At 42.3% G+C, this 14,349-nt stretch overlaps 1 protein-coding gene across 11 annotated transcripts in view; it reads right to left on the bottom strand.

The window, feature by feature from the left end:
* Window positions 1–14,349, bottom strand: part of Foxn3 (forkhead box N3) — a 370,110-nt gene that overhangs the window by 8,131 nt on the left and 347,630 nt on the right. For all 11 annotated transcript variants that reach the window (XM_070028584.1, XM_070028589.1, XM_070028585.1 and 8 more), the window contains one exon: window positions 11,821–11,926. In XM_070028584.1, coding sequence (XP_069884685.1) covers window positions 11,821–11,926 — 106 coding nt within the window. The remainder of the gene's footprint in view (window positions 1–11,820; window positions 11,927–14,349) is intronic.

Here is a 14,349-nt window from a genome sequence, read left to right as displayed (position 1 = left end):
CTTGCATTATGGCTCTCCCAATCTTTGTTGTAGAGAGGAGCTACAGTGGAATACAAAAACAGTCTATTGAGCTTGCATAATATAGTTCCCTAGTGGGCCCAACTACATTTGGACGAGTGAGTTGCGCTATGGTTGGCTTTTACCACATCAGTTCAGTTCTGAATCCTTATTGTTTATAATAATTTGGGACATTTGGTTTATATCGCTAGTACAGTTTAGCAGAGAATGCCTGCTCAACACAAGATAAGAGAAAAATCACGAGACCAATCAAATAGGAAATATGGCCCACATTACACCAGTTTAATTCCTGGTGAATCCAGGTGAAAGGTGAATGGTGGTTCATTGTGTTTTCACCTACTCTTTTCCTTAGGCTTGAATTTCTGTAAAACTCAAAGTTGGAAGGCTGGGTAGAAATCAAAGCATTTTAAACTCCCTCTCACATAAGGAAAAGACCTTCCAAGGGAGAGCTCTTCCTTTCTTACAGAGGGAGATAAGAGGCTGCAGAGAGGTGCTTCAAACCCAGCAGACCCAAGGAAACTTGCCTTGCAAGGAAAGGGATTCCACGATCCCGGACTCCAAATTGTGCAGCATCTCCCGTCCCACAGAACGCAATTCCACAAGCACCCGAAGACGCTGCCTGACACAGGCTCTCACAAATACACACAGAGACAGAAGCTCAGAGAACTCTGACACTTGCCCATCAGAGTCCTAGTCTAGTTTAAACAGGATGTTGATACATTTCCCCATAGCAACCCCCCCCCCCCTTAAGATTGAAGCATCTTCTGGGATGAAGACAAAAATGCCAATACAACCAATGTCCCAAACTTCCAGATGAGATCTGCCGTACAGACAGTAACTTTAGGGAGTGAGAACTGAAGCTGGAATGTATCTCTTTCCCCGCTGATGAAATTAACGCTCCCTGAGATTTTAGCATGGCCTCATAATCCATAAATTACACACTAAACAAGTTCCTTCAATTATTAATAACGTGGTGAATGGGATTCATGGAGTTGGCACCAAGTGGCCCCCGGTGCAGGGGTCATCACTGGGGGACACCAAAAGCTTACATGAAACCGGCCAACCTGAACATGCCGGAAGGTGAATTTCTAACTATCTCTTCAAACTCAGCCCCCTCCCAAAAGAAGCTCCCCACCAAGACGATGTATTAAAATGAACATGTGCTACATTTGAAATGCCTGCTGTTTGCCAATGTTAGCGTTATTTCCATGTCATGATACTTACAATGATCATAAATTAGCATAAATGAAAGCCACCTGATTTTATGAGGCCTCTAGGCATTTAAAGCACATGGTTCCACAAAGCCACATGCTATGAATGTCAAATACAACCTGCTATTCATTCTCTTGTCAACGAGATGAGATGTACTGAATACAAAAAAGTGAGAACTCATGTTGGTTCAGGCCAAGAATGGATGGTGTTTGCAACTCTCAAGTTTCAGGCTAAGCCTATGCTTGGAGGTGGACATTCTGCTCGCTCTTTCTTTCTTCCTTTCGTTCTTTTTCTTTCTTTGTAGTTATTTGTCCCCGTTATATGTCAATGTCGACAACCTTCATCTAGGAGGTGTTGGCTTTAAATAGCAGCCTGCTTGTATAGCGGGGAAAGGGGAGAACAATTGTGTGAGTAGCTTCAGGGAAGTAGGAGACCAGAGCAAATTCTCCAAATCCACTTGGAGCAGATGTAGGCAAGAAGAGATGTCGAGGTTTCTACTTCCAGTCAGGTGGCAGGAGAGGCACTGGGAGATGCCCTTTGCACAACACACCTTCCTAAAGTGTAGTCACATCTTCTAAAGCCAACCATGAGCTCACTGGAAATGAAAGGGACTCCTGCCCCCATTCACAGGGACTAAAAAAAGTCATATGCACAAATAAAAAAATTTAAAATACTCTGAAACGTGAGCAGGAGGCAGCCAGGGTTTTGCTGGAATGATGTTTGTCCCAACTCTGGAACGGGAACCCAGATTCATGCTGGGGGGGGGGAGTGCTTGGGGGGGCATGGGAGGGGCAGGAGGAGGATTGGTTTTGTTGGCTTTATGGCAATGATGGATGCTCCAAAGAAGTTAAAGTATATTGGTTCCCCAAGTGTTTCCAGTGGTATGAGTTTTAAAAACAACTCCTAAGAGGAAGAATACACCCCAAACCCAAGCCAGAGACAATTCCCAAAGATGATTAAGAGCATGCAGGACAAAATTAAACACAAAGGAAGCCACCCACCCTAAGGAAGAGACAACAGAAAAAAAAAGTAGACTCTGAATTGCAAATGCTGTAATAAGTAGCCATAGGATGTAAAGTCAGTATGTTTAAAGAAATACAAGAGATGGGTACTGTGATACCTGCCTGTAATCTTAATACTTAGGAGACTGAGGTAGGAAGAGCTTGAGTTCCAGCCTTAGTTATGCAATAAGACAATCTCAAGAAACAGATAAAAGGAGGGATTGAAAAATATTGGAAAGGAATAGAGTATGCAACACCAATCAGGTAGATTTTGGACAGTACAAAATATTCCCAGAGATACAAAATATATTCCCCAACTAAGAAATCCACTGAGGCTGGAGAAAAGAGTAAGTGATTTGGAATAGGGATCTGAAGACATTACACAAATACAGTAGGGAGAACCCAAGAGGCAAAACCAATGTAGGAAAGGCTGCTTGACATGAACTCTCCAAAGTCTCACATACATTCAGCTGGAGTTCCAGAGAGGCAGGGGGAAAAAAAAAAATCAAAGGAAGACCCAACATCTGAACAGAAAATGGCTGAGAATTTTCTAGCTTTGACAAGGGCTACCCTACCCATTTTCAGGTTCAAAAACCCAACAAATTCCACGTAGAATAAATTAAAGGAAATCTATAACCTAGACAAATCATCACTAAATTTAGAGCATTATTATAAAAGGCAAGCTAAGTGCAATGTCTTAACTCTATAGTCCCAGATACTAAGGCAAGAATTGTTTGAGATCAGTCAGAGGCTGAGAGTGGATGGATTACAATTCAAAGCCAGCCTAGGCAAAAAATTCACAAGACTCAATCTTGGTAACAGCCAAAATCGGCGCTTGATGTTACAGGCCTGTCATCCCAAGTATAGCAGGAAGCATAAAGAGGATTGTGATCCATGCATGGGCCCAGGGGGAAAAAGTTATGTCCTTTCTCAAAATAACAGGGCAAGAAAAAAACAAAAAAGGGGGAGGGGCTAAAGGCATGGCTCAGTGGTAGAACTCCTGCTTATGAAGTGCAAGGCCCTGAGTTCAAAACCTCCTAAAAAGCGCTAAGATATAAAGGTAATAGAAAGAAAACACATCATCTAAATTAATGTAGAACACATAGAGCAGATTATGGGGAACAATATTCTCAAGGTGAAAGAGAAAATACTCAACAATCTAGAATTTTATATCTAGTAATACTGTCTTCTAAAAATGTGCAGTATCTACCCTTTTATTTTCAGATCAAAATTCAAGGCTTTACCTACAAACTGACCTTCATGATAGGCACTTCCTAGAATGGTATTTCAGGAAAGAAGCAAGTGATCTAGAAAGATCAATGATGTAAGAAGATTAGCAAAGAGAATGTAGGCAGGCACTGGCTGACTATACAACCACCACCACCCTATAATAACAATAACAATAAATCTAACCAAAATAGAACCAAAACAGAACCAAAATAGAAAGCATTGCACAAATGTACCATACCATTTAGGAGGTAGAGATAATTGAAGTTAAGGCATTCCAAAGGTCTGTTATTGATCAGTAGGATGAAGATATTGATTAAGCATTTTAAAATATTCATGTTAAAAAGTTCTAGGATCAACAATGAAAGAGAAACAAGATGAATAACTTCTAAGCCATTAAGGTTGGGGCAGTAGGATGAGGAGCTGGAGAATCAATAGAAAATAATATCAGAAAGCAAAAATTATTTGGAAAAAAATAGGGTGGACAGACATGGAAAATATAGCATCAGAAGTGAATCCACTATGTTACTAAAAAAATTGATGAAAAAAAATTATCACCTAAAATGTGGCCTTTATTAGCATGGACACACACACACACACACACACACACACACACACACACACACACACACACACACACACACACACACACACACACACACACACACACACACACACACACACACACACACACACACACACACACACACACACACACACACACTATCCTATTTTTAACAGACAAGCCTAAAGCAGAAGTACAAAGAAAGGTTAAGAGGATGGAAAATTTTTCAATGTGCTGTTGTAGTGATATTAAAATGAAATAGTCGATTTTAAAGCAAAAATCTTTACTATAGATGGAGAGAGTCATTAAACATTCATAAGAGCTCAATTCAACAGGAAGATAAAACTGTTCTAAACATGCATACTCCCAAAAAACTAGCTCCTCAAATGGAAGGAGGCAAAATAAAATAAATCCATAATATGATTTTTTTTATTGTGAAAATACTGTACAAAGGGGTTAAAATTACATGGGTAAGATAATGAGCACATTTCTTATCAAGCATTGTAGCCTCCTCCTTTGTTTCCCCTTCCCATCCCTTTGTATCCTCCCTCCCTCCGGTCCCCACTACCAAAGTTGTAAAGTTCGTTTTTCGGCATAACGACTTGTACATCTCATTGTTGCAATGGGTCCTCCTGTATCCCTGTTTTAACAATTTGTTTTTTCCCTTCCCCTCCACATATACCAACATCATATATAGTGAAAGCAGGGCTTTTACCATGGGGGAGGGACATACAAGGCAACAAAGACATAATCTTATAAATAAATATGTTAGAAACAATTGCATGAAAGATCTCTCTCTCTAGGCCTAGGAACTGTCCCTGTGAGATTTTAATACATCACTCACAATATGTAAGTATGTAAAGAATGTTCTATCTTGTTCTCTCCCCCCCTTTCCTCTCTCACACACATTACTATGGAGACATGGTCTAGTAGACATATATAAGACATGTGTTGATAGTGGAAAGGCTTATTTCAAAACACACAAGGCATATTAAAAAACTGGGTTTATACTAAGTCATACATGTTTTTTATGGTAGACCTCACATGCTAAGACCATTTAGAATAGACGGACGGTCTCAACAAATTCTAGAAACAGTATCATACCCATCAATTCTCTAACCACAATGCTTTGAAGTTAATGGTCAGTGCTGAAAGAGGTCACTAAACAAATGAGAAAGTTATTTCCTCATTGGTTGGAAACTCAAAAAAATACTTCTGAAACTACTTATGGGCCAAAAAAGAAATCAAAGGGGATATTAGAAAATACCTGGCACTTAACAATAATGAGAAGATAACAAAGCATGTGAGATGAAACAAAGCAGTGGTTTGAAGGAAATTACAACTATAAACTTTTGTAGCAAAAGAAAGGCTTAAAAAACACAACTACCCAACACCAAAGACAGAGCAAACCCAAAGAAAGGTAGGAAAATACAAATAACATACAAACATTTTAAAAGGAGAACAAATGCAAATAGTCCTAAAAGAATAGGTTGATTGTTTGGTGAAAAAAAATATGGGAGGGAGAAAAAGAAACTATGGCAAAATTAATTAAGCAAAAGAGAAAATATATAAATGAAACAGAAAATAATAACAGCTTATGTGGTGATGCACTCCTGTAATTCCAGGAGGAGAGGATCATGGGTTTAAGGCTACATAATACAACCTTGTATTAAAATTTTTATGAGGCTAATGTAAGCCTAACACTAAAACAAATCAAAATTGAGAAACATCTTGCATGAGCCAAGATGCAAAAATCTATACACGAATTGGTGTATTTATAACATAATTAACCACAGTAAAAGGGGGGAAAGTTTTGTAGTTATCTTAAAAGATGTATCTTAAAAGATTTTTAAAATGGAATTCAACAACTATTAGAATTTTGTTATACCTTACCATGGAGCTCATTAAAATGAGAAAACAGAAAGGGGTCTATTGGATGGTAACCCCTTTGTAAAATTAAAGATAACGCAAAACAAAATTTTTAAAAAAAGGATATCTATTATCATTCATTACTTCTATCTAGAGGCCCTGGATTGTGCAATAGGACAGGAAAAAGAAAAAAGATGGTAAGAATTAGAAAGAAAACATTTACAGAAAATTGTTAATTGCCACTATTTACAGAAAATATAACTGAGTATAGATACATGATTAAAATGACTACGGCAGTTTACTTAGTGAGCTTACCAGAAAAAAAAGAGAAATCAGTTGCATTTCATTTTCATGAGTGATAGATGAACAGAGAGTATGTTGTACGTGGATACAAATTACACCAGCATGAAAAAAATAAAAGAAAGTAGACTACATAAAATCAATGAACTGAAAATGTGTAAGCTCTTAAAGGGAAAATACAGACAGCAAAGACTCAAATAAATGATACATAGCTCCATGGTTGAAAGACTGAATATATAGGATTTTATTTTTAAACAATTGTGATATCGTCACATAGTGACATATATACCAGTGTAAATGGTCCAATTGTAGAAACATGACTGATAAGCTTAATCATGAGTATATAAAAGAAAATACACTATATCACCCGAGTTATTGAAAAACTCACCACCAACCAAAACTAAACAATGTTTATGGATACCAAAATACTTTCAGAAACAATGGGAACAGTTAGTACTGTTATCTTAATGACAGAGGAATAGGTCACCTTTTCCTTTTGAGTAAGCCAGTGGACCCATAAATGCTTTATAATCATTTGCCTAGTGACTTGTAAATGTTTCATATATTCCTGGGTATGGATCAAATGTCATATAAAATGTGTACTAAGAAAAAAGCAGCCTTCCAAACACATAGAGGCAAATAATACACCAAATGTTGAAGCTAAATCAAGAAAAGCACATGACAAATCACTGAGTTGCACGCAAACTTACTCTTTTTACTAGGTGTGAATTTCCCAGGAGACAGATGTCATATGGGTCAATTTCACTTGTGAGTTTCTAGTTCTACATTCTCCAGCAGGGAGTAAGTTTAATTTTACCTAAGCCTTGGCTGTAAAATAAATATGAAGTTCAAGATTCCCTCTGCTTCTAGAAGTTGAATCTGACAGACGCGCAGGAGGAAAGGTAAAGCCCTGGCGTCTGGGGTCAGCCCATCCTGAAAGCATCCAGGCCCAACAACCATCCTCAGTGGTCATCTCTAGCGGGACCCCAATTTCCTCCCATGTGTCACCTGAATCCAATCGGAAATGACCCTAAAATGCACATGCTCCTCCATGGAGCCTTTTGTATGTAACACAATGCTGAATCACCAAGGTCTCAGAGGATTTTTAGATACGGCAGGATGAAGAGCCACTTCCAAAGATATTTACGCTAAGGTCATGAATATGAAAGATGAAGAACAACCTGAATTCAGATAAGATTCTTATGGTTTGCAGATCAGTACTTCAATGCCTGGATCTGAACCGCCAAAAGCAAAAACTTTTGCTGGGACCTGGGACCCAGGAGAAACCGAGGCCTCTATCTGATGTGTATCCTGTTTGTTTTTGTTCCTTTTCCAATAAACCTAGCTACTTGGTATTTTCTCCTGCTTTCCTACCACAGAGTATCATTCAACACCAGGTTTTATCATTGCCTTCAAAAACCACAGTTTCAGAAGACAAACAACAACAGGTGTTTGCTCTGTGAAGAGGCTTTTTATGCTCAAAGGCTAGCACTCTACCACTTGAGCCACAGTTCAACTTCTGGCTTTTTTGTTGGTTAATTGGAGATAAGAATTTTATGAACTTTCCTGCCCAGGCTGGCTTTCAATCATGATTCTCAGATCTCAGCTTCCTGAGTAGCTGGGATTACAGCTGTGAGCCACTGGTGCTGCACTTTTGTTGTAAACATCCTTCAAGACTGCAGCCAGGCCCTGAGTTCAAGTGTAGAAAGGGGAGAAAGGAACGGAAGGAAGGAATGGAAGGAAGGAAGGGCGAGGAAGAAAAGGAGAAAGAAGGAAATGAAGACATGGAAACAAAGGAGAGAAAGAGGATAAAAAAGGGACAAAGGGGAGAGAGAGAAGAGAGGGGAGAGAAGGAAGGAAGGAAGGAAGGAAGGAAGGAAGGAAGGAAGGAAGAAAGGAAGGAAAGGAGTGAGGGAGAGAAGAGTAATAAATGAATGGATGAATGAATGAATAAATAAATGAATCTGGCCTCCTCTCTCCTCAGAAGGCCAGAAACACTCTTTCTGGGCTGTAATTGTTCCTTTCGGTGGCATCCTTGCAGGGGATTTTACTAGGGAAAAAAGAGGATGCAGACATGGGACTGTAGGCAGAGAGCAGTTATTTTGAGGATAAAGTATCTTGAGTGTTCTATACCCAGGCAAATTTGAAAATAAGCAGGTTTCCAATGTGGAAGGATGGGCCAATCTCTGAGGTTATTGAGTAAAGAGTCAACACGAGAAAGTCAATTACACTATTGACAGATACTCTTACAAAGAGATTTCACATCATAATTATATGCAAAGGAACCCAGCAAATACAAGCTGTGTAATGATCAGCTAATAAAAGTAGCACTTCATCTAAGTCAATAACTGTTTCAGAGTTAAGACAAACAAACACGGCCTTTGCCACTCAGCAGAGGTGGGGGGAAATAATCCTTGAAAGACAAATATTTTCACTTAAGGAGAAGTGCTTAGACTCACACAGAAAACCTGTCACACAAAGGAGAGGAGGAAATTGGTCTTTAGTGGGTGCTAATGAGTCTCCCATTTGCCCTGGGCCTGAGCGCAGTAAGCTGGGGAAGGGGGAAAAACTCCTGTAAACATGACCTGCTGGAGTCTTCGTCTTCAGGCGTGCCCTACCGCGTGTGTTGTTCCTTTTCGGCCCGACTGATTTCCTATCACTGTCTGCTGAATTTAGGTGCAATGGACATGCAAATGAAACTATTAAATTGACAATAAATAGGACAGAGTAAAGCCCAGTTTCCATTTCCAACCCTTCATACTGGGATTTAGAACAACACAATCCACCAGCATCGACATTACTTTCATTTTTCTCAGAATATCTTGGCACCTAGTATCTCTCCTACAAAGCCACAAGCCACGTGTCCCCGGTCCATAGCCTCTGTCCTGAGCCCTAGACCAGCACTGTGTCAGTCCTGCAGTAGCAGTGGCATCTCCCTGTGTTTCCCATGGGTACCTCCTCCCTCCAGGCCAGCAGCCCAGATCCCACTCCCTTGGTGGAAGCTGGAATTTCAGCTCTAGGGCCGACCTTCTACTTCCTTTCCTCACAGCCTCCTCCCCAGGCCTGCAGGTGGTTGCCTCTTCCAGTCCTTGTTCCCGCCATGCTATCTGGAGAGTCCTTATCACTCTTCTCCTTAATAAGGATTTTGGTTTTGTAGGTACTGGTACTGGGGCCTGAACTTAAGGCCTTGTGTACTTTACTTAATTATTGGCTTTTTTGCTCAAGGCTAGTACTCTAATACTTGAGCTACACTTCCATTTCTGGTTTTAAAACTGATTTTTTTTTTTTTTTTGGTTGGTTGCAGGGCTTGAATCTCAAGGCCTGGGAACAGCCCTTGAGCTTTTTTTCCCCTGCTCAAGGCTAGTGCTCTATCACTTTAAGCCAAAAATCCACTTCCAGTTTTTAGGTGATTAATTGCAGATGAGAGTCTCATAGACTTTTTGGCCCAGGCAAGCCTCAAACTGTGATCCTCAGATCTCAGCCTCCAGAAGCTAAGATTATAGGCATGAGCCACCAGCACTGGCTCTTGTTTTTTTTTGGGCTCATGGACTTTTCTCTCCAGTTTGACAGTGACTTGTAATCCTCAGATCTCCAGCTAGGATTACAGGCATGAGCCACTGGTGCCTGCCCAGCTGATTTAACAGTTCTTTACCTGAATGTCTCTCAGTTTAGATCCTGGAATGGTCTGTGTCACCTGATGAGGCCTGAGTGGACATTGTAAAGGGATCTTTTACTTTGGAAGGAGTTAATGTGTATATGAGCACACTCCTGGAATCTCACCAGAGCAGCTACCAGTACTTGAATATTGTCTGTAGCACAGGCTGAGCTGTAACACTCACAGTAATACATACCGGGCGGGCAGCGATGAAGAGAGGAGGGAGTTCCCACTGAGGGCCAACCTGGTGTCCACCTGGCTCCTCATCTGTGTCCTTCTGGAAGGACTGTGCTTGAAGGCACGCCAAGAATGGACACACTATCCTGCACGTCTATATTTAGAAACTGCTAATGAAAACACATTGTGGCTCCCAGCAAGAAAAGAAAAAAACAAAAAACCCCACAAAAACCAACAAACAAAAACCATCTACAGCCTCAAAATCTTCCCAACCAACAAGGTGACCGGGAGGTGAGAGCATGTGAGAAGAAAGGGAAGCGGAAGACGCCTCTCACAGCGGGAGGCGGGGGCCATGGTTTGGCTCCATGGTAGAGTCTGACCATGCACAAGCTCACGAATGATTGATCGGAAGGTGACCAGGCAAGATTATAAAAATCTAAAAAAAAAGACCCTTCCTATCTATTTTCTGATGCTTCTTCCTATCAGGTTAGTTGAGATGATATGTCATTTCATGATGTCTCACCACTCTAATTCCTACCAACTTCCCTCACTATCTGGTCCCAGACACAAGATAAAGCAGGTTCCATCTTGATGAAAGGTTTATTCTTTTTCTTTTTTGAGTCACTCCAGAGAGTCTGACCCTACATCTCCCTTGCGCTTAGCAGACAGACAGTCTGGGAGAGTTTCCTTTCGGCTGTGAACACAATGAAAGCAAAATGGCCTTCAGGTGCGAACGTGACCCCTGAGTGAAGAAGAAAGGCTGGAGTGACCCGAGGTGACACACACAGAGGTGCAGCGTGGGAGACAGGCCTGTGTCGGGCACTGCACAACAAGCTCCAGGCACCCATCAGCCAAGGGAGACCAAGTCCCACCCCAACCACAGCACTGAGGACAGACAGGAAACAAATACACACAGCACCAAAGGACCACAAGGGAAACGTGGGCCAGCCACTTGCAGAAATGTACTGGGAGAGAAGTCTATCCATCAAGACCACGATGGGAAATATTAGAGATGTTTGTCAAATGATTTGGCTCAAGGAGAAGGGAAGATTGGAAAGCACGGAGAATGCCTTGGCATAGCCACAGAGGCAGGTTAGGAAGGAGAGGGGGCTGCCTTATGGCATAGGTCAGATCTAAGTTAGCAGTGGAGCTGAATCTGGGGCTTGCAGTGGAGAGGGGGGGGGGAGGAGGGGGAAGGGAAAAAGGGAGAGAAGAAGGGAGGGGGAGGGGGGGGAAGAGATGGAGGGGAAAGAGGAAGAAGAAGAGAAATCCCTCCAGGCAGAGGTCATGCAGCCCATCTGACTCCACAGCAGTGGTATGATGTCACCGCGTCTCTACGGCACCTGGAGGAGCAGGCTGCTTGTGTGCACCTGCCTCTCGTGGCAACCCCTTCTCAGAAACAGAGACGTTTCACAGATGGGGAGCCATGTGGTACTTCTCCAGAATCCGCACGGGTCAGACCCCAGCACACAGTCACAGTCAGGGAATGACAGCGCTCGGTGAGAATCTAATTAACAACCCACACACCCTTTCCTATACCCACCCCACCAGGCCTCGTGACAACGACGACGACGACGACGATGATAATAATAATAATGATAAAACAACCTCACTTCACTTGTTCCCATCGCCTCATCAGCAAAGAACCAGGGTGAGTTGTTGGCTGACGGGGATTGGGGGTGTTGGGGGTTGTCCTGACTTTGTTGTGCACCCAAGTTTTTTCTTCACTGGCTAATAAACTGGTCCTCTCCATCCTCTTAAAGGGCCCCATAGGTCAAGGCGAGCTCCTCTCTTACCTCATGGCTGCCGTTATTCCAATAGGAGTAATTGGCAATGGTCGGACGCCAGGAAACAGTCCTCGGCTCAGAACCCGCGCTCCGTTCTGTATCACTCCCGGAGGAACTGAAAAGCACAGGGAGAAAGATGCCACATGTGAGGCCAACGGGAACGATTTCCATTCTAAGTCAAAAAGTTTGGGTAAGGGAGAGATGAAAAGGAGGAGGGAGGGAGGAGGAGTGGGGAGGAAGGGAGAGGGGGAAGGAGAAGGGAAGAGAGAGAGAGGGAGGGAGAGGGAAAGAGAGAGAGAGAGAGAGAGAGAGAGAGAGAGAGAGAGAGAGAGAGAGAGAGAGAGAGAGAGAGAGAGAGAGAGAGAGAGACAGCATGTGCGTATACACCTGCACCCACACATGGGGAGAAAGAACAAAAGAACCAGACAGAAAGAGAGATGATTGGTCAGCAAAGTCACACCAGACCAATAGCTTCCAATCATGAACTTCAACCATTATTTCCTTACCCTTCTTAGTTCTGGTCAGACCCTGCGAAAGTCTAACACAGCAAGCCAGTGGACTACAAAGAACCCAACAACCCAATCTCATGCTTCTCCTGTACTGGACAGCATTGGACAATACTAGCGCACTTGTCCTTCACCTAGCAAGGGAAAAAACTCAGCCAAAAGTGGCAACAAGGCACTGCTGGGCCTCTCGTTAGGGTCAGTGGGAGAACGAGGTTTGCCAGCCAGGCCCACGGTCACACAGGGAAGGCTTTTTGGAGAGCCACACATTCCTTCTGCCCCACGGAGTCCCCTCCACCATGCCCATCTTCTTTGGAATACACTTGTTCCTGAGGCAAATTTAGCTCCTACCAACTTGTGACAGCACCTGTCAGATCCTGTCCATTTTTTTTTTTTTTGTGCAAACTCTGTGGCTTTCCACCAACCCACCAATCTCATTTTGTCTGAGGCTTCACAGAAAGGAAGCTGCAGGAAATCCTTGCCATTAGAAATCCTTGCTATCCTTTTTTAGACTGCCCAAATGGCAATTTTATCTGGCTCAAGTCAATGGTGTCCTCCTGTAGCATCCACCAACACCCTCCATGGGTCGGGAGGCCAGGCCAGTACTATGAAGTCAGAGCACAGATCCTAGATCTTGTGTGACTTTGAGCAAGTCTTGGAATGTGTTTCTTTCTCTGAGCTGTGTTCTTCCAAGATTCCATCTGATCCCCAGCCCTGGAATAATCTCATAAAGAAGGAAGCTAAACAAAGGGTACTATTTCACACAAAGTCCACCAAAAAAGCTAAAAAAGTATACATCCAAGCTGGGCTCGAATGGCTGATGCCTGTGATCAATTCTAGCTATTCAGGCGGCTTGAGTATGAGGATTGTGATTCAAAGGCAGCCCAAGTAGACAAAATGGGAGTCCCTGCATCAAACAGCAGGGAAGTAGAGTGTGTTTCAAGTGGTAGAGTGATTGAAAAAGTTAAGAAAGCACCAGGCCTTGAGCTCAAGTCCCAATACTGGTGCATGCATGCACATACACACTCAAAAATAACACCTAGCTGGGCACTAGTGGTTAAGGCATGTAATCTTAACTACCCAGGAAGCTGAGAGCTGCGATCTGAAGCCAGTCAGGGCAGCAAGTCCATGGGACTTTTTTTTTTTTTTTTGGAGGTGTGGGGGGGAGGGAGGGTTGGTCATGGGGCCTGAACTCTGGGCCTGGGCACTGTCCCTCAGCTCTTCAGCTCAAGGCTAGCGCTCTACCATTTGAGCCACAGCACCACTTCCTGTCTCTGAGCTTTTTAAGGCTAGTGTTCTACCACTTGAGTCACACACAGCACTAATTCTGGCTTTTTCTGAGTAGTTTATTGGAGGTAAAAGTGTCGTAGATTTTGCTGCTCTGGCTGGCTTCAAACTGCAATCCTCAGATCTCAGCTTCCTGAGCAGTCAGGATTACAGTCTGAGCCACTGGCCCCTGGCTTCAGGAGATTCTTATTTCCAATAAACTTCAAAAAAAAGCTAGAAGTGGATCGATGGCTCAAGTGGCAGTGTGTTAGCCTTGAGTAAAAGAAACAGTGTGTCCAGGACTAGCACAAACACACAAAAATACCTAAAACCAGTCCGCAGACTGAGTTTTTAAAGCCAGTATTATTCATGTACATTTTTCCAAGACAAATTACCTAAATATATGTTTTATTCATCTAATTTTTAGATCTCTAAAAAGAATGTGCATTCATAAATATTCCAAAGCTTTAATTGGGTTATATATCTATCCACTTTTGAATATAGGACGGTTTTAAGAGTATCAATTTCTTGAGCCTTCTGTACCCCTTACTAAAACAATTTGGCTGTTTTGGTTTTTTTTTTAAACCAGGTTTGTGTGAGGCCCTTCTAACTAGATCTTACAAAAGCACGGATGGCTGATAACTGAAACTCTTGTTTAAGTCTACTCACTATCCAACATTCTAGAATTTCCCAACTGTACAGTAAAGAGAATGCCAGATTGAGCCAATATTTTAAGTCTAGTGTGGCAGGTAAGGAGTTACAGTTTACT

The sequence above is a fragment of the Dipodomys merriami genome, unplaced genomic scaffold (genome assembly GCF_024711535.1).
Source record: "Dipodomys merriami isolate MVZ:Mamm:240054 unplaced genomic scaffold, mDipMer1.0.p SCAF_198, whole genome shotgun sequence".
Lineage (NCBI taxonomy): Eukaryota > Metazoa > Chordata > Mammalia > Rodentia > Heteromyidae > Dipodomys > Dipodomys merriami.
The sequence above is the reverse complement of the archived record's forward strand: the minus strand, read 5'-3'. Positions and strand labels throughout refer to the sequence as shown.